The following is a 26,374-nucleotide window of genomic DNA, read 5'->3' as shown; positions in this document are numbered from 1 at the left end:
ATTTCCTTCCCTTTCTCAAAAAATTCCTCTGCTTTATCACCCCAAATGATGATGTCACTGATGTACTGCAGGTGTTCAGGAGCTTCCCCCTGTTCCAGTGCAGACTGGATCAGTCCACTGCAAATGGTAGGGCTGTGTTTCCACCCCAAGGCAGTTGATTCCACGTGTACTGGATGCCCCTCCAAGTAAAAGCAAACTGTGGCCTGCACTTTGCTGCTAGAGGGATGGAGAAAAATGCATTAGCGATATCAGTTGTGCCGTACCACTTGGCTGCCTTTGATTCCAGTTGTATTGAAGTTCTAGCATGTCTGGCACTGCAATACTCAGCAGTGGTGTGACTTCATTCAGGCCACAATAATCCACTGTTAGCCTCCACTCTCCAATAGGCTTCTGCTCTGGCCATATGGGACTATGAAAGGGTGAGCGAGTTTTGGTGGTCACTCCTTGGCTCTCCAGTCAACGAATTAGCTTATGGATGGGAATCAGGGAGTCTCGGTTGGTGCGATGTTGCCGCTGGTACACCGTTGCGGTAATGTATTGGCACCTGTTTTTCTTTAACCCTGAGCAAGCCCACAACAGAAGGGTCCTCTGAGAGACAGGGCAAGTTAGACACATTTTATTTTCTTCCGTCTCCAAGGCAACTTTACCAAAAGCCCACCTGTACCTTTTGGATCCTCAAAGAACCCTCTAAAAGAACCTCCTAAATCCAAAACATGGCACATACCAGCCACCATGAAGAAAATTAACTCTATCCTAGCTGAAACCAGAGCAAGACCATTATGCCTTGTCCTATCACAAGTCTCTCTCCATCTTTCTTATAGGCCCACTTTAAATGTTGAAAGGCTGTGATAAGGTATCCCTGGAGTCTTCTCTTCTCTAGGCTAAACAACCCCAGGTCTCTCAGCGTGTCTTCACAGAACAGGTGTTTCATCCCTCTGATCATTTTTGTAACCCTCCTCCAGACCCACTCCAACAAGTCCATGTCTCTCTTGTGCTGGGGGCCTCAGAGCTGGATACAGTACTCCAGGTGGGGTCTCACAAGGGCAGAGTAGAGGGGGAGAATCCCCTCCCTCAGCCTGCTGGCCACTCTTCTTTTTATGCAGCCAAGGATTCTGCGCAACCTGCTCTATGTGTCCCTGCTTGAGCAGTGGAGTTGGACCAGATGATCTCCAGAGCTCCCTTCCAACCTAAACCATTCTCTGTGATTTTGTGAGATTCTGCGTGAATTGGGAAGCCAGTGAAAATTACTAAGCTTTTAGGGTAGGATTTTCAACCTGCATTTTTTTTTGTATAAAATGCTTCATGGAAATTGCATGGTAGATTTAAAATATATTGCAATGCTAATAGTCTTTTCACAGTTTTCATTTTATATCTGTATGATGCATATTAAATATTGCATGTCTTACAATATATGATATTAAGCTCCTTTCAGTAACTTTTTTGTTCTGTTATCAGTGAGTGTTTTAAACAGGGCAGCATAACTAAAAATAATTATTGTATTTGTATGACGATGTTCATGGCTGTATGGGGTTTATGTGGCAAGGTTTTGCCAGCAGGGGGCTGCAGGGTGGCCTCTGTGAGAAGAGACCAGGAGCTGCCCCCATGTTGGACACAGCCTGTTCCAGCTGCCTCCAAAAGGGACCCACTGCAAGCCATACAGCAAAGCTGGTGGCACCTTTGTGAAAGCATAGTTAAGAAAGGTTTAAAAACAAACAAACAAACAAAAGAAACAACACTGCACGGCAGCTGTGTAATAGAGGAGTGGAGTGAGAGAAACAACCCTGTAGACACCAATGTCAGTGAAGAAGAAGAGGGAGGAGGTGCTCCAGGTGCTGAAGCAGAGGCTCCCCTGCAGCCCATGGAGAAGATCATGGTGAAACAGGCTGTCTTCCTACAGCCCATGAAGGAACACATTGGAGCAGATATCCACCCTGCAGCCCGAGGAGGACCCCACACTGGAGTAGTTGGATATGGCCTGAAGGAGGCTGTAGCCTGTGGAGAGCCCACGCTGGAGCAGACCCCTGGCAGGAACTGCATCCTATGGATAAGAGCCCATGCAGGAGTAGGTTTTCTGGCAAGAACTGCAACCCATAGGGGACCCATGCTGGAGCAGTCTGTTCCTGAATAACTGCGTCCCATGGGAAGGAACCATGTAGAAGCCGTTTGTGAAGGACTGCACCCTGTGGGAGGGGCCTCTTGCTTGAGCAGGGGAAGAGTGTGAGGAGGAAGGAGCAGAAGAGATGAAATGCTATGGACTGAACACAACCTCCATTCCCCATCCCCCCCCCCCCCCCCCCCCAGCACCAGGGGATGGAAGGCAGAAGAATCAGGAGTGAAGTTGAGCCTGGGAAGAATGGGGGGTAGGGGGAAGGTCATTTTAGTTTTGGTTTTAGTTCTCACAATCATACTTTGTAATTAATTGGCAATAAATTAATCTTCCCCAAGTTGAGTCTGTTTTCCCCATGATGGCAATTGGTAAGCAATCTCCCTGTCCTCTATCTTGACCCTCACGCTTTTTCATTGCATTTTCTTCCACTGTCCTGCTGAGTAGGGGGAGTGAGAGAACAGCTTGATGGCACCTGGTGGCCAGACAAGGGTTAACCCGCCACAGTGGCGATAATGGATTTTACTTTATTTATACAACAATACAACACATCTTTTCATACCTAAAAACTGTCGATGATGTTGACTTTGGGCAATTATAGTTTGTTCAGCAGATGTGCCTGTTTGTTGACCACTTCCTGTGAAACCATCTGCAACTCCATCCACTTTTTGCACAGGCTTGTACCTACAAAAATATCAAATACAAAATTATCCTTTATGTTTACTTTTTCATAAGTGCAATATTACAATCTGTTCTGCCTTATTTCTCAGTCTCAAAATGCAGTTTTGCTAGTTTAGATACAAGTAAAAATTAACATCAGAATAATTGTAGTAAGGAAAGCCAGAACATTGGCAATGCAAAATTCATATAGCTGATAGCACAGCACAACTACCTATTTCTAGTGGAATTTAGTTTAAAAACTACGACCTAAAGCTCATTTATACTAAACAGAATCAAAATCTTTCCTTTTCCAAAGAACTTAAAGTCCCAGGAATCAAGTAGCTCAAAAATAAGTTTTCATCACCTTAAAAAGGGCCATACTACTCTTTGGAGACAAAGGAAATGAAATAATTTTTAAATGCAACAAACTTCTCATGAGCTCAGAAGGTCTGAGAAGACTACTCAGACTTAAACTCTTCATATGTTGACTCACAAAAGCTTTTATGAAGGATAAAAGGAACAAAAAGGCTAGTAGGAATGCTGGCTTGGATGGTCAGATTCTAAGAGCATCACACTGACAGGCTGAAGATCCAGCTTGCAATTCCGCACACATCTAAAAATTAATTCTGTCCCATTGCACTGTGCAGATTATAAAGCTTTGTACTAACTTTAGGAAGGTCAACACATTCCACTCTGGAAATTCTCCTCTCAAGAAGCAGTTGAGTCAGCTCTGAGCATGTTCTCATTTTGATCTTATTAAACAGATACTAGTAATGCTCCATGTAACTACTTAGATTTTAGCTTATGAGAAAGATCCCATAATAATCAGGCATCCAAAATTCTGGGCATTCCTGACATTTTAACTATACAATAACATAGGACATGTGATATTATGATAGCGTGCTCCCCACCCCCACCCCCCACCCCATACTTCTCATTGCCCAGAGAAGTAGTGTATGCTGCATCCCTGGAGGTGTTCAAGACCAGGTTGGATGAGGCCCTGGGCAACCTGATCTAGTGGGTGGCATCCCTGCTCATGACAGGGGGTTTGGAATTAGATGATCTTTAAGGTCCCTTCCAACCCAAAGCATTGTATGATTCTATGAAAGTGAATGAGTGCTGTGAGTATGCTTCACTGGTGGAGACCAGATAATGCTAAGTGAGGATGAAGCAAACAGCTGTTGGGGTCCATGAGTTTTCTCAAATTCAGGACCTGACCCAGCAGATAAGCCCCATTCTCTCACCAGCCAAGTAGCTTATTGGGCTGGGGCGATAGACAGACACCATGGAGCAGGGTGAACCCTCCATAGTCCCTATTAAATCGCTAAGTGAGGTCTTTATAGCTGTCACAAAAGCTGTTTGCATACAGGCCATGCACAAACAAGAGACCCATAATGTCCCACTATCTGCTACAGGAGATTTTGCAATGGTAAAGTCACTGATGAGAGAAGCCCTGGAAATTCTTAAACCATACTTAGTTGCAAAATGAGATGAGATCAAAAGAGACACAGAACATAATGCAACACAAGGTGACAATGCGCAGAATGTCCTTAAGCAACTCCCTACATGGGCAGAATTAATGCACTGCATTGTTAAACATGAAAAATGTGCTGGGAGGAAGCACCAGCTGAAAAAAAAAACAACAAACAAACAACTGAACACCTGCAGAAGAGATCATAAGGTGAGGAGACCTGTAAAAATGGGAACAGAAACTGAACTAATGGAAAATAATTCTAGAAACCTGCAAGTGCAATCTTGAGAACAGAGAACTGAGTTATGGAAAAAAGCATTAGCTCTACGCATTCCCAGAACTGCAATGCAAGGTCAGCCTACTGCCATTATCTTGAGTCTGATCAAAGCATTCCACACAGGAGATACCAGCAAAAGGAGGTATCGTATTTCAGAGAACCATAGAATCATTAAGGTTGGAAAAGACCTCCAAGATCATGTGGTCCAACCATCCCCCTACCACCAATATCACCCACTAAACCATGTGCCTAAGCACCAAGTCCAGCCTTTCCTTAAACACCCCCAGGGACAGTGACTCCACCACCTCCCTGGGCAACCCATTCCAGTACCTGACTACTCTTCCTGAGAAGAAATTTCTCCTCACTTCCAATATGAACCTCCCCTGCAGTAACTTGAGGCCATTCCTTCTTGTTCTATTGCTGATTATCTGTGAGAAGAGGCCGACTCCCAGCTCCCCACAACTTCCTTTCAGGTAGCTGTATAGAGCAATAAGGTCTCCCCTGAGCCTCCTCTTCTCCAGTATAAACAACCCTAGCTCCCTCAGCCATGTGAGAAACGTGGTATATATGGTACAGAAGAGTGTCGAGTAGGTTGTGAACCCGTAGTACTCAGCCAATGAGGAAACAGGGGAGATGATCAGGTGTCTGGTAATGTGGAATAAAAGGTTATGATTTGTTTACTAAAATGCGCTCCTAATTGACAGGATGCCTGCCATTGCAATCACGAATAAAAAAGCTTCACAGAAGATCCTGTCTGAAGAAAATTATTTGAGATTTTTCTCACAGCCGCTCCTCATAAGACTTGTTCTCTAGACCTTTCACCAGCTTTGTTGCCTTTCTCTGGACACTCTCCAGGGCCTCAATGTCTTTCTTGTAGTGAGGGACCCAAAACAGAACACAGTACAAAAGGTGTGGTCTCTCCAGAGCAGAGTACAGGGGGACAATCACCTCCCTAGTCCTGCTGGCTACCCTATTCCTGATACAAGCCAGGATGTCGCTGGCCTTCGTGGCACCTGGGCACACTGCCGGCTCATATTCAGGTGAGCCTCGACCAACACCCCAGATCTTTATCCTCTGCACAGCTTTCCAGCCACTCTGCTCCAAGCCTGTAATGCTGCATGGGGTTGTTCTGACCAAAGTGCAGGACCCAGTACGTAGCCATGTTGAACTTCATCCAGTTGGCCTCTGCTCATAGACCCATCCTGTCCAGGTCCCTCTGCAGGGCCTTCCTACCGTCCAGCAGATCAACACTCCCCCCCCACCCCCCCAACTTGGTGTCGTCCGCAAACTTACCGAGGGTGCACTCAATGAGGGTGCACACATGGAAGATAAGGAGGGGATTGGTGACAGCCAGCATGGCTTCACTAAGGGCAGATTGTGCCTGACAAATATGGTGGCCTTCTGCAACGGGGTTATAGCCCAATTTCCCCTCCCCCCCCAACTTGGTATCATCTGAAAACTTACTGAGAGCACACTCAGTTCCTTCTTCCAAACCATCAATAAAGATATTAAAGAGGATGGGCCCCAACACCGACCCCTGGGGAATACCACTCATGACCAGTCACCAGCTGGATTTCACTCCATTCACCACCACTCTCTGGGCCAGGCATCCAGCCAGTTTTTAACCCAACAAAGAGTATACCTGTACAAGCCATGGGCTTCCAGCTTCTCCAGGAGAGTATTATGGGAGACCATGTGAAAGGCTTTGATGAAGTCTAGGTAGACTACGTCAACAGCCTTTCCCTCATCCACCAAGCAAGTTACCTGGTCATAGAAGAAGATGAGGTTGGTCAGGCAGGACTTGCATTTCATGAACCCATGCTGACTGGGCCTGATCCCCCGGCTGTTTAGCACATGCTGTGTGATTGCATTCAAGATGACCTGTTCCATCACCTTTCCTGGCACTGATGTCAGGCTGACAGGCCTGTAGTTCCCCGGGTCCTCCTTACAACCCTTCTTAGAGATAGGCATCACATTAGCAAATCTACAGTCATCTGGGACCTCTCTGAATGACCATGACCACTGATAGATGATGGAAAGCAGCTCGGCAAGCATGTCCGCCAGCTCCCTCAGCACTCTCAGGTGGATCCCATCTGGCCCCATGGTCTCGTGACAGTCCAGGTGTTGCAGCAGGTGTCTAACTGTTTCCACCTGAACTGTGGTGGGTTTCTTCTGCTCCCCGTCCCTGACTTCCAGTTCAGGAAGCTGAGTACCCTTAGGATAAGTGGTCTGACTGTTAAAAACAGATGTAAAGAAGGCATTAAGAACCTCAACCTTTTCCTTATCCTCAGTAGTCATGTTCCCCCCTGCATCCAGTAAAAGATGGAGATATTCCTTGGCTCTCCTCTTACCATTAATGTATTTGTGAAAACATTTTTTGTTATCTTTTACCATAGCTACCAGGTTGAGCTTGTGCTGGGTTTTAACCTTTCTGATTTTCTCTCTGCATATGCTGGCAAGTTCCTTGTACTCCCCCTGAGATGCCTGTCCCTTCCTCCACCGGACATAAACTCTCTTTTTCTCCCAGGCACTCAGCAAATGTTCCCTGTTCAGCCACTTCAGTCTTCTTCCTCGCTGGCTCATCTTACAGCATACGGGGACAGCCTGCTCCTACGCCTTTAAGACTTCCTTCTTGAGGAGCGTCCAGCCTTCCTGAATGCCTCTGCCCTTCAGGACTGACTCCCAAGGGACCCTTCTTACCAGCGACCTGAACAATTCAAAGTCTGCCCTCCGAAAGTCCAAGGTAGCAGCTTTACTGACCCCCCGTCCTAACTTCACCAAGAACAGAGAACGTCACCATTTTGCAGTCACTCTGCCCAAGACAGCTCCTGACCACCACATCACCCACCAGTCCTTCTCTGTTCGTGAACAGCAGGTCTAGCAGGGCACTTCCTCCCCAGTAGGCTCACTAACCAGCTGAGTCAGGAAGCTATCTTCAACCCACTCCAGGAACCTCCTAGACTTCTTCCTCAGGGCTGTGTTGTATTTCCAGCATATGTCCAGGAAGTTCAAGTCCCCCACGAGTTCAAGTGCTGGCGATTGTGTGACTTCACCAGCTGCTTGTAGAATGCCTCATCCGTCTCTTCATCCTGGTTTGGCAATCTATAACATAACAGACCCCCATCAGGATGTCTGCCTTGTTGGCCATCCCCCTGATCTTTATCCATAGGGACTTGACCTTATCATTCCCAGCCCCAAGCTCAACATCAAAACACTCTCTAATATCTCACTGAAGATCTTATAGACATCTATTGCAGCACTCCAGTCATGGGAGTGGTCCCACCATGTTTCAGTGATGGAAACTAGGTTATTGTTTGCCTGCCACACAACGTCTTCCATTTCGGCTCTGCTGGCACCAGTTCCCAGAAAGGGAGATAACCCTCTTCCTCCTCCCTAGGAAGGAATTGCAGGACATGAAGCCAAAAAATTAGCCAAGTCTGGATGGCAATTGGGCCTGCCTGTCTGGAAGTTGGAGGCTTATCAATGGGTAAGTGTTGATGGCCCATACATTTTGATTCCAGCTGGTCCTAAAGGGCAATTTGTGAAGTTTTTAATTGATACAGGAGCACAAATTTCAATACTAACACAAGATGCCAAGAAGCGGGGTGTGCAATCCAGACAGCAATTATGATTACCGGTGTGAACAGAGTGGAGCAAACATTTTTTGCCAGTCTGCCAAGGTCAATTTATGGCTTCTGTGTGAGAAGTGCCTGTTGGCTACTCTCTTTGCAGTTAAAGGCCATCTTGAAAGTATTTCAGGGTTTGATGCTTTAAATGAACAAACTGATGAATGGCAGTATGTGGTCTTTTGACTCTAACCTCAGTCCCAGCCCCAGTAGAAATAGGGAGTCTACAGTGTATGTACTTCGCACAGCCCCTGCACTCCCTGATTCAAAAATTACTAATGTACCACAATATCTGATTTCTTCTGTGGCATGAAAAGGAATTTCTGAAGTCATAGCTGATCTGGAAAAATGACAAATTTTCTCTAGAACCCACTTTCTGTATAACTCATCTGTCTGGACAGTTCAGAAACTAGACAGGAGGTGGCAGTTAACAATTGATTATTGGTGCCTGAATGTTAATATGCCCCCCCCCCCCCCAGCTTCTGTACCAAACATTGCAAACATAACAGCTATTTTGCAGGTAGCTGCATACCTGTGGATGGTGACAGTAGATGTAAATGTTCATGCAAAAGATAGCCAGCCAGGAAGTGGAAGGGTAGATGAGCTAACGAAAATTAGAAAAATCACTCTAAATCCTGAGTGACATCAGTTGGGAGAATGATTACATCAAAACCTAGGTCATACCAGTAAGGAAGCACTTTACTTCTCTGCATAGAGTAAGTGCTGGCCCATAAACAGAAGAACTTGTCAAACTACTCTTACAGAATGTCCCCGGTGCAGATTGAAATTACAAGCAGAAGATCCTGCTAAAGCACCACCTCCACATACCAATGAAGGGAAAACTTTGTGGTCTACCTGGCAAATTGATTATATTGTACCATTCCTGTGGGATATCAATACATCCTCACAGGAGCGGAAATAGTCTCCAGCTTGATTATGGCAGTTAAGTGTCAGAAGGTCGATTGCCAAAATGCACTGTTGAAGGATATAATTCCAAGATATGGAGTCCCACAAGCAATCAAAACAGACAGGAAGACTCATTTGATATCACTGGGTGATAGGGAGATCTACACACTCCCTATCACCAACAAGCCTCATGATGGGTGGAGTGAATGAATCGGACATTAAAAGAAAAAATAGCAAAAATATGTACCCATACTAGATTAAAGTATCCATATGCCCTGAACTTGGCCCTATGGGATGTCCAGAATGCACCAAGGCAACCCCTAGGGCTAACACCAGCCAAAATTCTCTTTGATAGACATTTAGCTATACCAGGAATCTTTATCCAAGCAAAGACCAGCCTGTTGGATGGAGATGAACAAGTAACTCAGTACATAATGTACTTACAAAAACAAATTGAGAGCAGTCATAAGTATGCACAATGGTATCATCCGGTACCACCCGAATTACAGGTGCATGATATACGAGGGGATGAAGTGCTGATTAAAGTGTTTTCAAGAACAACCAAGGAAGACTCCAAATGGGAAGGACTGTATATAGTATTATTGTGTTCTTATTTCGTTGTTAAATTTTAGGTAAAAAGAATTGCATACACCATTCTCACATCAAATGAGTAACGAGTAGCCAATCAACTGAGAGATAATAAAGCCTGGCCTGTGATCTGAAGAATCCTTACACTGGGAAGAAATGAACTGGGACATTTCACTATTTTTTTGCACTATCAGCCTTGATGACTACTACGGCATAGCTAAGTATAACAATGACAAAAGTTCCAGGTGATCTAGATAGTAGTCTGTACGCATCCAACAACTCTGTAGGGAGAATGGTATACTTAGATGTTGTGGTTCCGCTTGAGTGGGCAGCCGAGCTCCACCACAGCCACTCTCTCACTCCCCCTCCTCAAAGAGGAATGGGGAGAAAATATGATGAAAAGGGCTCAAAGCTTGAGATAAGGACAAGGAGATCACGCAGTAATTATTGTAACGGGCAAAACAGACTTGGCATAGGGAGACAGTAAGATTTATTGCTTATTACTAACAAGCTAGAGAAGTGAGAAACAAAGGAAAGAAACCAAAAGCACCTTCCCCCTATCCACCCTCCTCCTGAGCGGCACAGGGGAACGGGGGAATGGGGGTTATGGTCAGTCTACAGCACTTCTTCTCTGCCACTCCTTCTCGGTCACTCTCGTCCCCTGTGCTGTGGGGTCCCACCCACGGGATGCAGTCCTTGATGAACTGATCCGGCGTGGGCTTCCCGCAGGCAGCAGCTCTTCCAGAACTGCTCCAGATATGGGTCCGTACCACGGGGTCCATCCCTCAGGAGAAAACTGCTCCAACCTGGGTCCCCCATGGGCAGCAGCTCCTGCCAGGTCACCTGCTCCTGCGTGATCTCCTCTCCACGGGCTACAAGTCCAGCCCGGAATCTGCTCCGGCAGGGGTCTTCCACAGGCGGCAGCCTCCGTCGGTGCAGGGCCACCTGCTCCACTGTGGTCTCCTCCACGGGCTGCAGCATGGAACCCTGCTCCACCGTGGTACTCCATGGGCTGCAGGGGGACATCCTGCTTCACCATGGTCCTCACCACAGGCTGCAGGGGACTTCTGCTCCGGCGCCTGGAGCACCTCTCCCCCTCCTTCTTCACTGACCTTGGCGCCTGCAAGGCTGTTCCTCACTCCTCTCACTCTCCCAGCTGCTGTGTGGCGCAGCATTTTTTTTTTTCCCTGTCTTAAATATGCTCTCACAGAGGCACAAAACAACATCGCTTATTGGCTTGGCTCTGGTCAGCAGTGGGGCCCTTACCAAACATAGGGCAGCTTCTAGATCCTTCTCACAGAAACTACCCCTATGGCCCCCCTGCTACCAAAACCTTGCCACGTAAACCCACTACATTAGACTATACAGGGCCACAATGTGGCTGTCTGCATCCAGAAAAGAAAAAGGCAAGTTTCACCTTCTGTTGCAAGATGAATAGGAAAAAGACTTTTACTATGTCACGGGTAGGGGATGGCAACTCCCAATGTCCCAATAGTGACAAATGTTGATGAATAGTGCATTTCAGTGGCTACACTACTACCACCTTTAGGACAGCGATTAATGTGACATGAGGAAATTAGATCAATGACACTACCTACCTCTCAACCCACCACAATTTGTTTAACTCCAACCTCATCAGTAAAAGACGAATTGACCCCACAATTTTCTGAAATTGGGCCATATGTAATCAAAGACACAGGCCAACAAAAAGTGTTATTTAATCCATCTTGGATAGTTAAATGAGTAGAACCAATGATGCAAATTAATATTTCCATAATCAAGCCAATTTTTCACCATTTCTAAGTACATCTTATGCTGGGTGGCTGGCATGGTTACATGGACAGACCCTTGCCTCTCCTGGCAGACAAGGACAGATATGACTGGTATCATAGGAACAGGATTGGGAGTTTTGAATACAGTAGATACAGAAATGCTCATAAATAAACTGAGCACAACAAAAAGTGATCTAAGCAAGTTAGAGCATCCATTGTGATCTTCCCTATTAGCAGTAGGAACCAACCAGTGGTTAATATCTGTTGCCTCAGTGGGAAAGAATTAATGAAAGAGACCATGATTTTATTTTGGATATGCTTGGTACAACTCAGACCAATGTGTCACTAGCTCTAAGTTGTATCCAAGGTCAGCTATGGATGCAGACTGCCATAGCAGTAATTATAAAGGAAGGTGAGGGAGGCACTTTACCCATGGAAGTTCAAAAAGTAATTTGGGATAATACAACCACATTTGAGAAAGAATTCCAGTCCTGGTGGTATTTAGTCAATTTCACTTATGACCCTATCAACAATAAGGCTATGGCTTTTGTCTTAACAATATGCAATGCATCAGAATATACTATATATCCAATTGTTGCATTGGGCTTATATCATAATGGGACTATACCCATTAGAACATAGAGTATGAGCTTAACGAAATGGGAACAGATGACAAACTGTTGATGTAGATGCATGCGTTGTGCAGGAACAAGAATTTATTTGTGGGAACAACACCATCAAAGCCCAGGACATCTGTCTAGACACAGAACAAAATGTTTGTCACTTTGAAATACACCTTAATGAGACTCCTGGAACTGTGCTTATATATATTGGCAAGGGGTGTGTTTGTATGAGAACCCTCTGTGAATTTATATTCGTAGGGAGTATTGCTGTAAATACAAGTAATCATCCAAATATCTGTATTTGCAATTTTTACTATGATTATGGGATGTGACTGTAATTACTCAGCTCCTGTTACATCTCATCAATTGTTAAAATCAAATTACAAATTATATCAGAGTCTATTGCCTATTCCTATTGGAATGAACCTCACATTAGTGAAGAAGCTACTGCAACATGATGCTTTGCACAAACCATATATGAAGTAATGGACAGAAAACCTTTATTACCATCCATCATGATGGTTGGTAAATTCAGGCTCTGCATCACCTGAACCTGGTACGTAGAGCTGATTGAGTAACAGTGAGCAGCATTGTGGGGGGGGCTGGGTGACACTGATGGGGAAGAGGGGATGTGTTGACCAAGGATGGCACCAGATCAGAGCCTACCCCATAACAGAAGCCACCCTAGCTTGGGAAATAACAGAAGACATCCTGTCCTGAGAGATAACAGAAGCCATCCCACCCTGCAATAAAGAACTGCCATTCTGAAGAAACATAATGTATATGTGTTGAGAACTGATTGGACTATAGCAGATGAAATAAAGATTGTATGCGTATAAGAAAACGGGAAATTTTGAGTGGGTTCCCTCCTCTGAGGCACCCAGCTCGAGTTGATATATGGTTACCATTAAATTCTTTCTGTTTTAATTAAGAGTCGACTCTTTGAGTGAATTCCGGATACCTGGGGAGACCCATTTTACTAGGGGAAACAACGTGATCCACTAACAATTCAAATATTTACTGAGTCTCGATTTTTTGTATTATCTCAAAAATCCAATTCATGCACTTATATAATTTATTGGTACTCTATTTTCATTAAAAATAAAGCCTTATAATCTTTTGGCTTGCTGATAAACGAACTCTAAGTGTTTTAGAAAAAGAAACCAAACTAAGCTCTAAAAATTTCAGGGAACTACAGGCCAGTCAGCCTCACCTCAATCCCTTGGAAAATGATGGTGCAGCTAATCCTGGAAACCACTTCCAGTCACATGGATGAGAAAATCATCAGTAGTCAGCATGGATTCACCAAGGGAAAGTCATGTTTAACCAACTTGATAAGTTTCTATAATGAAATGAGTGGCCTGGTAGACAGGGAGAAAGCAGTGGACATTGTCTTAACTGAATTTAGGAAGGGTTTCTAACAGAAAGGGATTCTATAGATACATTGCTCAGAAAAGAAAGGCCAAGGAGAGTGTACCCCCCTCTGATGGATGAGAAGGGTGAACTGATAACGACAGACATGGAGAAGGCTGAGGTACTCAACAACTTCTTTGCCTCAGCCTTCACTGCCAGTCAGGCTTCCCAAGGTTTTCTTTTCCCTGAACCTGTAGATGGAGGCTGGAGGAGCAATGTCCCACCCACTGTAAGTAAAGAGCAGGTTCGAGACCATCTGATGAAACTAAACTAGTACAAGTCTATGGGACCTGATGACATGCATCCCAGAGTCCTGAGGGAACTGTCTGATGTAGTTGCCAAGCCTTTCTCCATCATATTTGATGGCTGGCAGTCAGGCAAAGTCCCTGGTGACTGGAAAAAGGGAAACATAACTCCCATTTTTAAATAGGGTAGAAAGGAGACCTGGGGAACTACAGACCCGTGAGCCTCACCTCTGTGCCTTGCAAGATCATGGAAAAGATCCTCCTCGAAGCAATGCCAAGGCACATGCAAGACAAAGAGCTGATCCAAGACAGACAGCATGGCTTCATCAAGGGTAAATCGTGCCTGACCAATCTGGTGGCTTTCTATGATGGAGTGACTACATCAGTTGACAAAGGAAGACCAACTGATGTCATCTACCTGGACTTTTGTAAGGCCTTTGACAGGGTCCCACATGACATCCTGGTCTCCAAATTGGAGAGAGAAAGGTGGATCATTCAATGGATAAGGAATTCGCTTGAAGGTCACAACCAGAGAGTGGGGATCAACGGCTCTATGTCCAAGTGGAGGCCAGTGACGAGTGGTGTCCCTCAGAGGTCTTTCCTGGGACCCCTGGTACTGTTTAATATCTTCATTAATGACATAGACAGTGGGATCGAGTGCACCCTCAGCAAATTTGTAGATGACACCAAGCTGAGTGGTGCAGTCAATACAACAGAAGGAAGGGATGACATCCAAAGGTACCTGGACAGGCTTGAGAAGTTGGCCCACAGGAACCTAATGAGGTGGTCAATAAGTCTAAGTGCAAGGTGCTACATCTGGGCCAGGGCAGTCCCGGACATGAGTACAGACTGGGTGAAGAACTCATTGAGAGCAGCCCTGCAGAGAAGGACTTGAGGGGTTCTGGTGGATGAAAAGCTCGACATGAGTCGGCAGAGAAGGCCAACTGCATCTTGGGCTGCATCAACAGGGGAGTGGCCAGCAGGTCGAGGGAGGGGATTGTCCCCCTCTTCTCTGCCCTTGTGAGGCCCCTCTTGGAGTACTGCATCCAGGTCTGGAGTCCCCAGCACAAGAAGGATGTGGAGCTGTTAGAGCAGGTCCAGAGGAGGGCCACAAAGATGATCAAGAAGCTGGAGCACCTCTCCCACGAAGATAGGCTGAGAGAACTGGGGCTGTTCAGCCTACAGAAGACAAGGCTCTGGGGTGACCTCATTGCATTCCTTTCAGTACTTAAAGGGGTCTTATAAAAAAGATGGAGAGAAACTCTTTGCTCAATCAGATATTGAAAGGACTAAGGGGAATGGTTTTAAACTAAAAGAAGAGAGATTTAGATGAAAGGTTAGGAGGAAATTCTTCACTCAGAGGGTGGTGAGGCACTGGAACAGGTTGCCCAGAGAGGCTGTGGATGCCCCATCCCTGGAGGTGTTCAAGACCACATTAGATGAGTCCCTGGGCAACCTGATCTAGTGGGTGGCATCCCTGCCTATGGCACGGGGGTTGGAACTAGATGATCTTTGAGGTACCTTCCAACCCAAGCCATTCTATGATTCTTTGATTCTATGTCTTTAGGAAGAGCTTTGACACTGTCTCCCATGAGATCCTCACAGAGAAGCTGCTGATGTACGGGCTGGATGGGCAGACAGAGAGGGGAATTAAAAGCTGGTTGAACGACTGGGCCCAGAGGGGCACAAAGTCTAGTTGGAGGCCAGTCACTAGCAGTATACCCTAGGGGTCAACACTGGGTCCAGTCCCCACTTCTTCCCCATTTTCCCAGGCTGATCTTCATACCTTCATTCCAGACTCCTCTTTTCCCCATTGTTATTACTGCAGGTTACACATAGTCCCTTCAATAAGGCAATGAGCAGTGTAAGGAGGCAGGCAGGGAGCTGTCATGATCAGTACATAACAGTATCTCTCTTCTGCTCCTTCCTTCTCACACTTTTCCTGTGCTCCAGATTGGATTCTCCATGGGCTGCAGTTCCTTCATGGAAGAACAAACTGCTCCAGTGTGGTCTCTTCCACAGGCTGCTCTGTGAATACCTGCTCTGGTGCTATGGAGTACCTCCTTCTCCTTTTTCTCTGACCTTGGTGTTTGTACTGCTTTCTCACCACCACCACCCCCTCCCAGCCTGTGTGTTATATTTTTGCCCTGTCTTAAAAATGTTTACACAGAAGTACCACCAAATTTGCTGACTGGCTCAGCTTTGGCCTGCAATGGGTCTGTCAGTGAGCCAGATGAAACTAGCTGAGTGTGGCACAGAGAAGCCCATTAACCACTAGCAAATCCTTGCCCCACATACCCAATAACATGAATGTGACATATGTAGGAAAGTTGCATGACCTTCAAATCAAGAAAGAATGAAGAAAAGTGAGCTGTAGCATAAATTCAGTCTACACCATTTGTCAAGAAGTAAAGAACTAGAGGTGCCTATCCAATGAGATGGAATTGATGGAAGGGGGTTGAAATTGATACAACTGAACAGAAAAAGCTGACATAACTGACAGCTGATTCAAAAGGACAGAAGATAAATACATTTTTCCAAGAATTTTCCAGAAGGGAAAAGGGAACATTTGTGATTCTTAGATTCTCTTCACTCTGAATGTCTTCTTATAAGAGAATTATTGCACAGATGTTAAAATGACTTTTTTTAGTTCTTAAATAAGATTAGAAACATTAGTAAAAACAGAAAATGAAGATTAATACTATAATTTGCTTTGTTAGGACTAAGTCCTTTAACTCACATTAAAACATGCTAGAGTTCTGAATAATGAAAGATAAATTTTATATAAGTTACAGATATACATCAAACTTCTCAAATATATAGAATCATAGAATCACAGAATATCCCGAGTTAGAAGGGACCCATAAGGATCATCAAGTCCAATGCTTGGCACCACACAGGTCTGCCCAAAAGTTTAGACCATGTGACTAAGTGCACAGTCCAAACACTTCTTAAAATCTGACAGGCTTGGTGCAATGACTACTTCCCTGGGGAGCCTGTTCCAGTGTACAACCACCCTCTCGGTGAAGAACCTCTTCCTGATGTCCAGCCTAAACTTCCCCTGCCTCAGCTCAACACCATTCCCACAGGTCCTATCACTGGTGATTAAGGAGAACAGGTCACCTGCGTCTCCACTCCCCCTCGCGAGGAAGTTGTAGACTGCGATGAGGTCCCCCCTCAGCCTCCTCTTCTCCAGGCTGAACAGGCCAAGTGACCTCAGCCGTTCCTCATATGTCTTCCCCTGTAGTCCCTTCACCATCTTTGTCGCCCTCCTCTGGACACTCTCCAGCAGTTTAACGTCCTTTTTGTACTGTGGTGCCCATAACTCCACACAGTATTCAAGGTGAGGCCACACCAGTGCAGAGTAGAGGGGGACAATCACTTCCCTTGACCGACTAGCGATGCCACGCTTGATGCATCCCAGGATATGGTTGTCCTTCCTGGCTGCTAGGGCACACTACTGGCTCATTTTCAACTTGCTGTCAACCACAACCCCCAGATCCCTCTCTGTGGGGCTGCTCTCCAGTGTCTCGTCGTCCAATCTGTACGTATAGCCAGGGTTGCCCTATCCCAGGTACAGGACTCGGCACTTGCCTTTGTTAAACTTCATGAGGTTGGTGATCGCCCAGCTCTCCAATCTGTCCAGATCTCTCTGCAAGGCCTTTCCACCCTCAACAGAGTCCACAACTCCTCAAGATTTGGTGTCATCGGCAAATTTGCTCAAAACACCTTCTAGTCCTACATCCAAATCATTTATAAAAACATTGAAGAGGACTGGCCCTAAAATGGAGCCTTGAGGGTCCCCACTAGTGACCATCCGCCAGCCTGATGTGGCCCCATTAACCACAACCCTTTGAGCCCTGCCCATCAGCTAATTGCTCACCCATCGTATGATGTTTTTGTCTAGCTGTATGCTGGACATTTTGTCCAGTAGGATTCTATGGGAAACCATGTCAAAAGCCTTGCTGAAGTCCAAAAAGATCAGCTGGTTTCCCTTGGTCAACTAGATAGGTGATCTTATCATAAAAGGAAATCAAATTTGTTAAACAGGACCTACCCCTCGTGAACCCATTCTGGCTGTGACCTATGACTGCGCTGTCCCCCAGGTGTGCTTCAGTAACTCCCAGGATAATCTTCTCCATAATTTTACCAGGCACTGACGTGAGACTGACAGGCCTGTAGTTACCAGGGTCTTCTTTCTTGCCCTTCTTGAAAATTGGCACAACATTTGCCAGCTTCCAGTCTACTGGGACCTCTCCAGATTCCCAAGATCGTTGAAAAATAATTGAGAGAGGTCCTGCGATGACATCAGCCAGCTCTTTAAGCACCCTGGGATGGACCCATGGACTTGTATGGATCCAGGTGGAGCGGCAAATCCCATACACATTCAGGGTCAGTTGGGAGTTTGTCATTCCCACCGTCATGGTCCTCTTGCTCAGGGCACCCAGGGTCCTGAAGCTTATCATCAACATCGAAGACAGGTGAAGAAGGCATTAAACGTCTCTGCTTTGCTGATGTCATTGTCTGTGATGATACCTTCCCCGTCAAGTAGCGGACTGATGTTTACTTGGTTCTCCTTTTTCTGTTAACATATCTAAAAAACCTTTTTTTATTGTCTCTCAATGACATGGACAACTTCAACTCTAGTTGGGCTTTGGCCACAGGAATTTTCTCCCTACAAACACAAACAGCATCCCTGTATTCCTTCTTTGTTGCCTGACCCTCCTTCCAACAGCCGTACACTTTCTTTTTCCGTCTAAGCTCCAGTAGAATATCCCTGGTTAGCCAGGCCAGCCTTCTTCCCCGCCTGCCTGCCTTCCGATATTTTGGAATCACCTGATCTTGTGCTTTTAGGAGGCAGTGCTTAAAGATTGACCAGCACTGATTGATGCCAATGCCTTCAAAAGCAGCTTCCCAGGGGACCTTGCTGGCTAGTTCCCTGAGCAGCCTGAAGTCTGCTTTCCCCATATCCAGGGCTGAAGTTTTGGTGGCAGTTTTCCTTCTGTCACCATAAATTCTAATTCAAATAATAAGTAAATAAATTCAAATATATACTAAGCATGTTTCATAACTGTAGCAAAGTCTTAGTTCAGAAATGCAGTTGTTGTTGTGCAGCTTAAGGAATCATGGTTTGCTATTTTTGCTTTTATTGTTTAGATGTGGCTCTTTTTCCCCCCTTCTCCAAACCCTAGCTTCTGAGGTCTAGTAAATACATGAGAATCTTGATTTTCATTAACATAAATAACAAAATACTTGGATGTTTCCAAAATGTTCAGAAGAACTGCATGTGCTCTGTCATGTCTGCTGGTATCAGACTCCAGTAATATCAATTGCAGAACTGCCGCCAAACCTTTATTTTTCACAGAAGTTAAGCAGTTCATCTTTGCCACATAGATAAGGACAGGTAAGTCTTGAAGAACTAGAAATATGAAAAAAATACTTTCATTTATTTAACACCTTACCTATGTTTCTGCTGCATGGGTTGTTGTCTCATAGCCATATATTGCATATCCTCTTGTAACCGATTAAGGGGAGAATCTGGTTTGACACGGATCCCATAATAATGATATTTGGAATTTCCCCTTTATGAAAGAACAAAAATAGCATTTTTATGCATATACAACATACTTTACAATTTGCCTTGACTGGAAAACAGTACATACAAGTTAGGTTTGACTTTCCTCTCACACTAGTATAAAACTTGTATAACTACACCAGCTTCTGGAAATCATTTCACTTTAACTATATTTTCCAGCATTTGACCATTGCATTTCATTTAAATAGAATAAAGAAAATAAACCATATAAATAACTTATGCAGTCACGGGGAATAAAACAATTCCATAAATGGGGTATGCTTCTGAGTGAGTGAGGGTGTATGTATATTTCACTAGTCAACTTCAAACCTGATCATCTGGAAAGCGTGAATAGAATTGGGCTATCTATATTCATACTTATGTGAGCGCTGTTGGTGTCTCTGTGGATACTAGTAGAGACATTACTCTGTTAGCTTGTGTGGTTGACTGTGATGGTGTCATGTTTGCATTTGCATCTTTGGAACACATTCAGTCTCATGACTATCTGGACATCCAAATGGGAACAGCAGAATCTGCATCCATTGGACTGAGATAGGAGATATCTCCTGCGTCTTAAGAGTACACAGGATTTGGCAATACCAGACTGGGAAGCAGTAATCCCTTAGGTCCTGAAGTCCACTGAATTTGGCAACTCCTTTAACATAAGGTTTTAAATATTTTCTGTTTGCTTGTTTATTTTTTTAACATACAAGCTTCACGTTCACAATTATTATTGATATTTTCTATTTTACTTTAAGATTTCATTAATGCAAACCTGGTTCCCAGTCTTCTGGTCCGTAATCCCATGAAGATTGACCGTATGAGTTTCCCAAAGGAAGCAGCATTGACTGGATCTAACTTGTGCTCCTGACAATGACGTAAGTAATGATTGTAAAGGGTACTTCTGGGGAGGCTCACTCCTTCTGCAGTTTCATAGTTGTCTAAAAGCCATTGGAGCTATATCAAATATGAAAGATTGAACATATGTAAATTCAGTGTTACTCTACTAAAATAATCTTAACTGTACAAAACAAGCCTTAGATATTTTTAAGATCACTCCAAAGGCATATTAAAGTCACTTTGTTCTTCAAGCTATTATAATCTCTTTAAATACTAGATATGCAACGATGCCTTAGTATCTTTTAGAATTACAAGGAAATAAAACTCACTCCACTTGTGACCTCAGATAGCTTCACTTCTAAAAATATTTCAGATTTAGTACCATACATTAACATTTTATAAAGTTATTTATGCTTTGATGACAAATTGTTCTCGCTCCAAGGAAATAAAATAATCAATGTAATTTGTATAAATTGCAGAAAACAAACTACTTGGATTAAACAGAGTAACAATACTTTTGTAATTTTGGAATTTTATACTGCTTCTCTTCACCTGAAATTAACAAAAGACAAAAAAATAGTTTATTCTTTGTATTTGGAAGAAAATAAACCCTATTCATTTAAATGAAGTACTATTAAATATAAGGTAAAAGCAATCTAGATAACGCTAAAAGCAACTGGTACATCTGTAAAATATTATGGGCCCGGTTCCCTTCTGTTGTAAGCTGTTTGGCTTTGACTTTGAAGAGGAACAGAATGAGTTGTGTTCTTTTTTCCTCCATGTAATTAGTATCTAATAGTAAAACAGTATCTAATACATCATTGTAACTTATACATAGTATACATTCAAAAATATAGAACAAATAGTAACTAACATACACACAAAACCCAAATAAAACAGTCACTTTAATGACATTGAAAGGTAGAGGAGGATGACAGAATAAAATGGAAATATTTTTAGAGTGTTCATATGTAAATTCTGTGGTTTCAGTTTTTTGCGATGCTAAAATTTTACATAGTGTACAACCCCCTCCCCCATGGTTTCATATCCTTGGAATTTCCCTTCAATTTCAGCTTGAATAACTCCTAAATTTTGTTTTCTCCTTGCATTTACTTTGCGTATTTTCTTAATTATGTGTCCTGGTTTCAGTTAGAACAGAGTTAATTTTCTTCCTAGAAGAAAACAAATCAGCATGATCATCCAAATTTTACAGGTTCAGAAATCTTACTAAAATTCTGGGCTTAGTTTGAGCATCCAAGCCATGGATTTGTTTTTGGCATTTGGAACAAAATTTTATTCATTTCAATTCAGTCCACCAAAGCAATTAATATGACAAAAATATAAGTGTATGAACTACAGTAAAAGATATAGAAGGTTAATGAGACATTCAGTATGTTACTCTGCAGGGTTATTTACTAATAGAGCACTGAAAAAATTCTGTTCCACTGATCTTTGGTATAATTTGTAATTTAAAGAACACAAATATCAATATTTTAATGTCCATTACTCATGAATGTACTGGGTCTGGCTGGAATGTTAACTTTCCCAGCAGCAGCCCATACAGTGCTGTGCTCTGCACTTGTAGCTGGAACAGCAGTGGTATCACACCAGTGTTGTATCTGCTGCTGAGCAGTGCTGGCACAGCATCGGGACTCTCTCTAACCCTCCTAGGGGGTGGGCAAAAAGTGAGGAGAGAAACATCACCAGGGCAGCTGACCTAAACCAATCAAAGGGATATTCCATACCATATGATGTCACACTCAGCAATAAAAGGTGGAAACAGGAAGAAGAGGGGAGGGGTGGGCTCTCATTGTGAAAACGTCGGTCCTCCTCCCGAACACCGGCTACGTGCGTTGAGGCCCTGCTTCAAGGACGTGGTCAAGCATCGCTCATTTGTGGGAAGTAGAGAGTAATTTCTTTCCTCTGCACTTCCACATAGACTTTATTTTTTTTGTTTGTTTGTTTTCCTCCCTTTTCCCCTTTCCCTTTTTTTTCCCTTTAGTTAAATTGTTTAGTTCATAATAATCTTTCTATTATTATTATTATTATTATTATTATTATTTCCCTTTAATTAAATTATCCTTATCTCAACCTGTGAGCTGTTCTTTGCTTTACTTCTTCCCCTCCTCATCTAAGGAGGGGAGGTGAGAGAGTGGTTGTGGTGTTTAGCTGCCTAGCACGGTAAAACCACCACAGTTCTTTTTGGCGCCCAACGAGGAGCATGAAGGGTTGAGATAACAATAGAATTGATTAAAACGCTTATAACTAACACACTTACTTGCTAGTCACCATGTTCAGTGTCCTGTTAAAAATGGCTTGTTTGATCATATGTCATGCAATCTGTGTCATGGTCTCCTTTCTCCTCTATATCAGATCCGAGAATGTGCTACAATCTGTGTTCGTTTTTTTGAATTCGCTGTGCTGCCAACCACTGGCCTTGAGTTTAATCTGGCATTCAGGCTGTGCACTGTTATCATTTCGGTCTCATGGAAACTATCTTTTAGAGAATATTCAGAACTACACTGCCTTCCTTTCCTCATCTGGATACCAGTTTATTAATAATATCAGGAATGGCACCTCCTCCTTCTTTCACAGTGGGCTAATTACAACAGTTTGGGAGTATTTTGAACATCCATGTGTAACCCATGTATTGCTATTTCTAATTCTGAATAACGGGTTTCCTCTTCTCTCTAAGATTAATCAATTGTTTAGAAAGCTTACCTGCGAATCTATCTCGAAACAGTCTTGTGGCAAGGTGTGTGGGATGATGTTGGCAGGTACCTGTCACAGGTGTCTCCTCCAACAGTTTTGAACTTCACCCCTGAGCAAGTGAAAAATACTAAAAACCTGACGGAATGCTTGCAAGTCATATGCCCTGATCCTGATAATGCGACAGCTTGCAGCATTGTGCTGGGTCCTGGCTTACGCCTATCAGGCAGTAATTAACACTACCCAGCACCCTCCATGGGAGGAGAAGGTCTCTGAATCTGATGACCAGATAACACACACTGTGGCTAACCCAGAGGACCAACCATCTATGGTGTAAGTTGCCCCCATAGTCAAGACAAAACAATGGAAGCGGAGGTCAGCTCGTTTAGTAAGGGAAGAAGCTCCTCCTAAGAAGGAGGGAGAAGGGGAAAAGGCAGGCACCTCTAAAGCAGAGCCATCACAAAAACAGCAGGAAGAAGAGATGGAAATCATAAATGAATCAGAAACCACCCAATCCCTATCCCTGAGTGAGTTGCGAGAAATACGAAAGGATTTCAGTTGACACCCAGGTGAGCACATCCTCACCTGGCTGCTTCGAAGCTGGGACACTGGGGCCAGTAGCCAGGAACTAGAAGGCAAGGAAGCCAAGCAGCTGGGATCCCTCTCTAGAGAAAGGGTCATTGACAGAGTAATTGGGAGAGAGGCACAGGTTCTCAGCCTCTGGAGGCGACTCCTGGCAGGTGTGAAAGAAAGGTATCCCCACAAGGAAGATATTCTATATCAAATAGGCAATTGGACCGCCATGGAGAAAGGTCTCCAGCACCTGTGGGAATTAGCTGTGCTGGAGATGGTTTATAGTGATTTGGACAATGCCCAGACACCTACAGATCCCGATGAAGTCCAGTGGAAAACATCCATGTGGCATAGGTTTGTGCAGGGTGCACCATCATCACATGCTAGTACGCTGGCAGCAATTAATTGGGATGATTGGGTGGGACCAGCTCTGTCCTGACAGCTTCAAAAATATGAAGACAATCTCTCTGTTCCACTACGGGGCTGCATCTTGTCTATGGAGAAACTGTCCCAAAGGCTCCACCACCTCGTAGAACAATCATCTCCCTCCTCGCCCAGATGGAGTAACATTTCAGTCATTAAGAATCGGTATTTTCCTGCTCAAGGAAGAGTACCAGGGACACACACCATGTGGCACCTTGTGGTCTTATCTGCGTGACCACAGGAAAGATATGAGGAAGTGGGATGGTGAACCTACCTCAATCCTAGCAGCTGGAGTACATGAACTGCAAGGAAACACAGCAGCAAAAAGGGGGTCTCCTAGGAAAAATGCTGCTCTGTCTTCTGTTGGACAGTTCCCCAGAGGCAGTAGAAGAGCTGATGTTATTCTTGACCCTGATGAAGGGACCTCTGCTTTGCATCTGCAAGAATTAAGTGGCAGACACTCCAATCAGGACTAGAGGGGCCCTGCCTCTGGCCAGGTAGAGGAGAGGGATGACCGGATTTATTGGACTGTGTGGATCCGATGGCCTGGCACATCAGAACCACAAGAATACAAAGCTCTAGTGGACACTGGAGCACAAAGTACCTTAATGCCATCAGGCTACCAAGGGACAGAACTCACCTGTATCTCTGGAGTGACAGGGGGATCCCAACAACTCTCTGTACTGGAAGCTGAAGTGAGTCTAACTGGGAATGAGTGGCAAAAGCATCCCATTGTGAACTGGCCCAGAGGCTCCATGCATCCTTGGCATAGACTATCTCAAGAGAGGGTACTTCAAGGATCCAAAAGGATACCGGTGGGCTTTTGGCATAGCTGCTTTGAGCACAGAGAAGATTAGGCAGCTGTCTACCCTGCCTGGCCTTTCAGAAGACCCTTCTGTTGTAGGATTGCTGAAGGTTGAAGAACAGCAGGTACCAATTGCTACCACAAGTGTGCACCGGCGGCAATATTGCACCAATCGAGACTCCCTGATTCCCATCCATGAGTTGGTTCACTGTCTGGAGAGTCAAGGAAGACTCGCAGGAGTCCCTGTTCCCCACAATGAAATATGTTTCTACTGACTCTCCTTTAATTCAGAACTACTAAGATTTAGATTACAATGAATATATTGGATGTACAGTTCTGTTTTAGTCAGTTGTGGGCAATTTACCAAGCACAATAAATAAAACATGCAACATTTTTTTACTGTAGACCTTTGAAAGCCCATCTTTATATTTACTTTCTTACAGAAAAGATCACCAGCACTCTCATGGTTAGGTTTCTACACAAGAGCTCTATGCAAAGATGCAGGAGAAGCAAGATTCAATTACCCAGACATTTGTTGGGAAAACAACACAGTGGTGCCCACATTGTCCATCAGGTTCCTGGAGTGCACTGAAGGCTGCTTCCTGCTACAGCCATGCTGACAGGTAACAGCACATCGCTAGATTACTGATCGTAAACTAAGAAGACTTACTTGCAAACATAACTGCCAATGGTAGTCTCAGATACAGAGATCATAATATTGTGAAGTTTAAGATCTAGCTGAGCACACTGAAGACCAGTAATAGGACAAGGACCCTGGATTTTGGAAGAGCCAGATTCAATATGCTCAGAGTCCATCTGTGAGGGATTCCATGGGAAGCGTCTATGGAGAGCAAAGGAGCTTGCAAGTGCTGGGAGTTATTCAAGAACAACCTCTAGTAAGCACAAGAACAGTCCATTCCCTACAATGGGAAAGGAGGAAGGCAGAGACCACAAGAGACCACCCTGGCTTAACAATGAGTTTTTGAATGTGCTTAAAAGTAAAAAAGAAGCATACTGGCTATGGAAATCCTGTCAAATACCCATTGAGGATTACAAGAACCTTGCTAGGGCATGCAGAGAGGAGGCAGTCAGGAAGGTTAAGGCTCAGCTAGAACTGAACTTGGCTAAAGATGTCAAGAACAGCAAGAAAAGGTTCTTCAGATACATGAGCATTAAGCAGAAGTACAGGGAAGACATAGGTCCATTGCTAAACAGGGCAGGGAAATTAGTTACTAATAATGCTGACAAGGCAGAGGTTCTCAATACATTCTCTACCTCTGTCTTTACTGGTGTAGCTGAACCCCGGATCACAGGATCAAGTCGCTATACCACCACATGTTTTGGCCCACCAGTAGTAGATGAAAGGCTGATCTGTAGCCTCTTGCAAGGGCTCAACCCACAGAAATTTAGGGGTCCAGAGAGAATTCACTCCAGGATGTTAAGAGAAGTAGCTGACTGTTGCAAGGCCACTGTCTAGAGAGATGAGGGTATATCCCTGATGACTGGAAGAGAGCAAGTGTCACACCCCTTGACAAGAAGGGCCCAAAAAGAGACCCAAGGAAACTAGACACACATTAGTCTTACTTCAGTCCCTGGTAAAATAATGGAATGAATCCTTCTAGAAACTGTTATAAACGAAATGAAGCAGGTGACTGGGGAAAAAACAACATGGATTTAACAAAGGCAAATAATGCCTGACTAAACTGATACCCTTCTACAACAAAGTAACACTTTCTGTTGATATGAGGAGAGCAATGGATTTTG

The 26,374-nt window shown here is 44.2% G+C and overlaps 1 protein-coding gene across 1 annotated transcript in view; it reads right to left on the bottom strand.

Annotated features, from left to right (window-relative positions):
* The window catches only part of LOC116501455 (transcription factor RFX3-like), a 148,855-nt gene that overhangs the window by 43,493 nt on the left and 78,988 nt on the right, over nucleotides 1–26,374 (bottom strand). Inside the window, exons 6-8 of the mRNA XM_032207029.1 lie at nucleotides 20,036–20,217; nucleotides 19,148–19,267; nucleotides 2,667–2,788 (exon numbers count right to left, since the gene is read on the bottom strand). Coding sequence (XP_032062920.1) covers nucleotides 2,667–2,788; nucleotides 19,148–19,267; nucleotides 20,036–20,217 — 424 coding nt within the window. The remainder of the gene's footprint in view (nucleotides 1–2,666; nucleotides 2,789–19,147; nucleotides 19,268–20,035; nucleotides 20,218–26,374) is intronic.

The sequence above is a fragment of the Aythya fuligula genome, chromosome W (genome assembly GCF_009819795.1).
Source record: "Aythya fuligula isolate bAytFul2 chromosome W, bAytFul2.pri, whole genome shotgun sequence".
Lineage (NCBI taxonomy): Eukaryota > Metazoa > Chordata > Aves > Anseriformes > Anatidae > Aythya > Aythya fuligula.
Note: the sequence above shows the minus strand (reverse complement) of the source record. Positions and strands in the feature narration are given on the sequence as shown.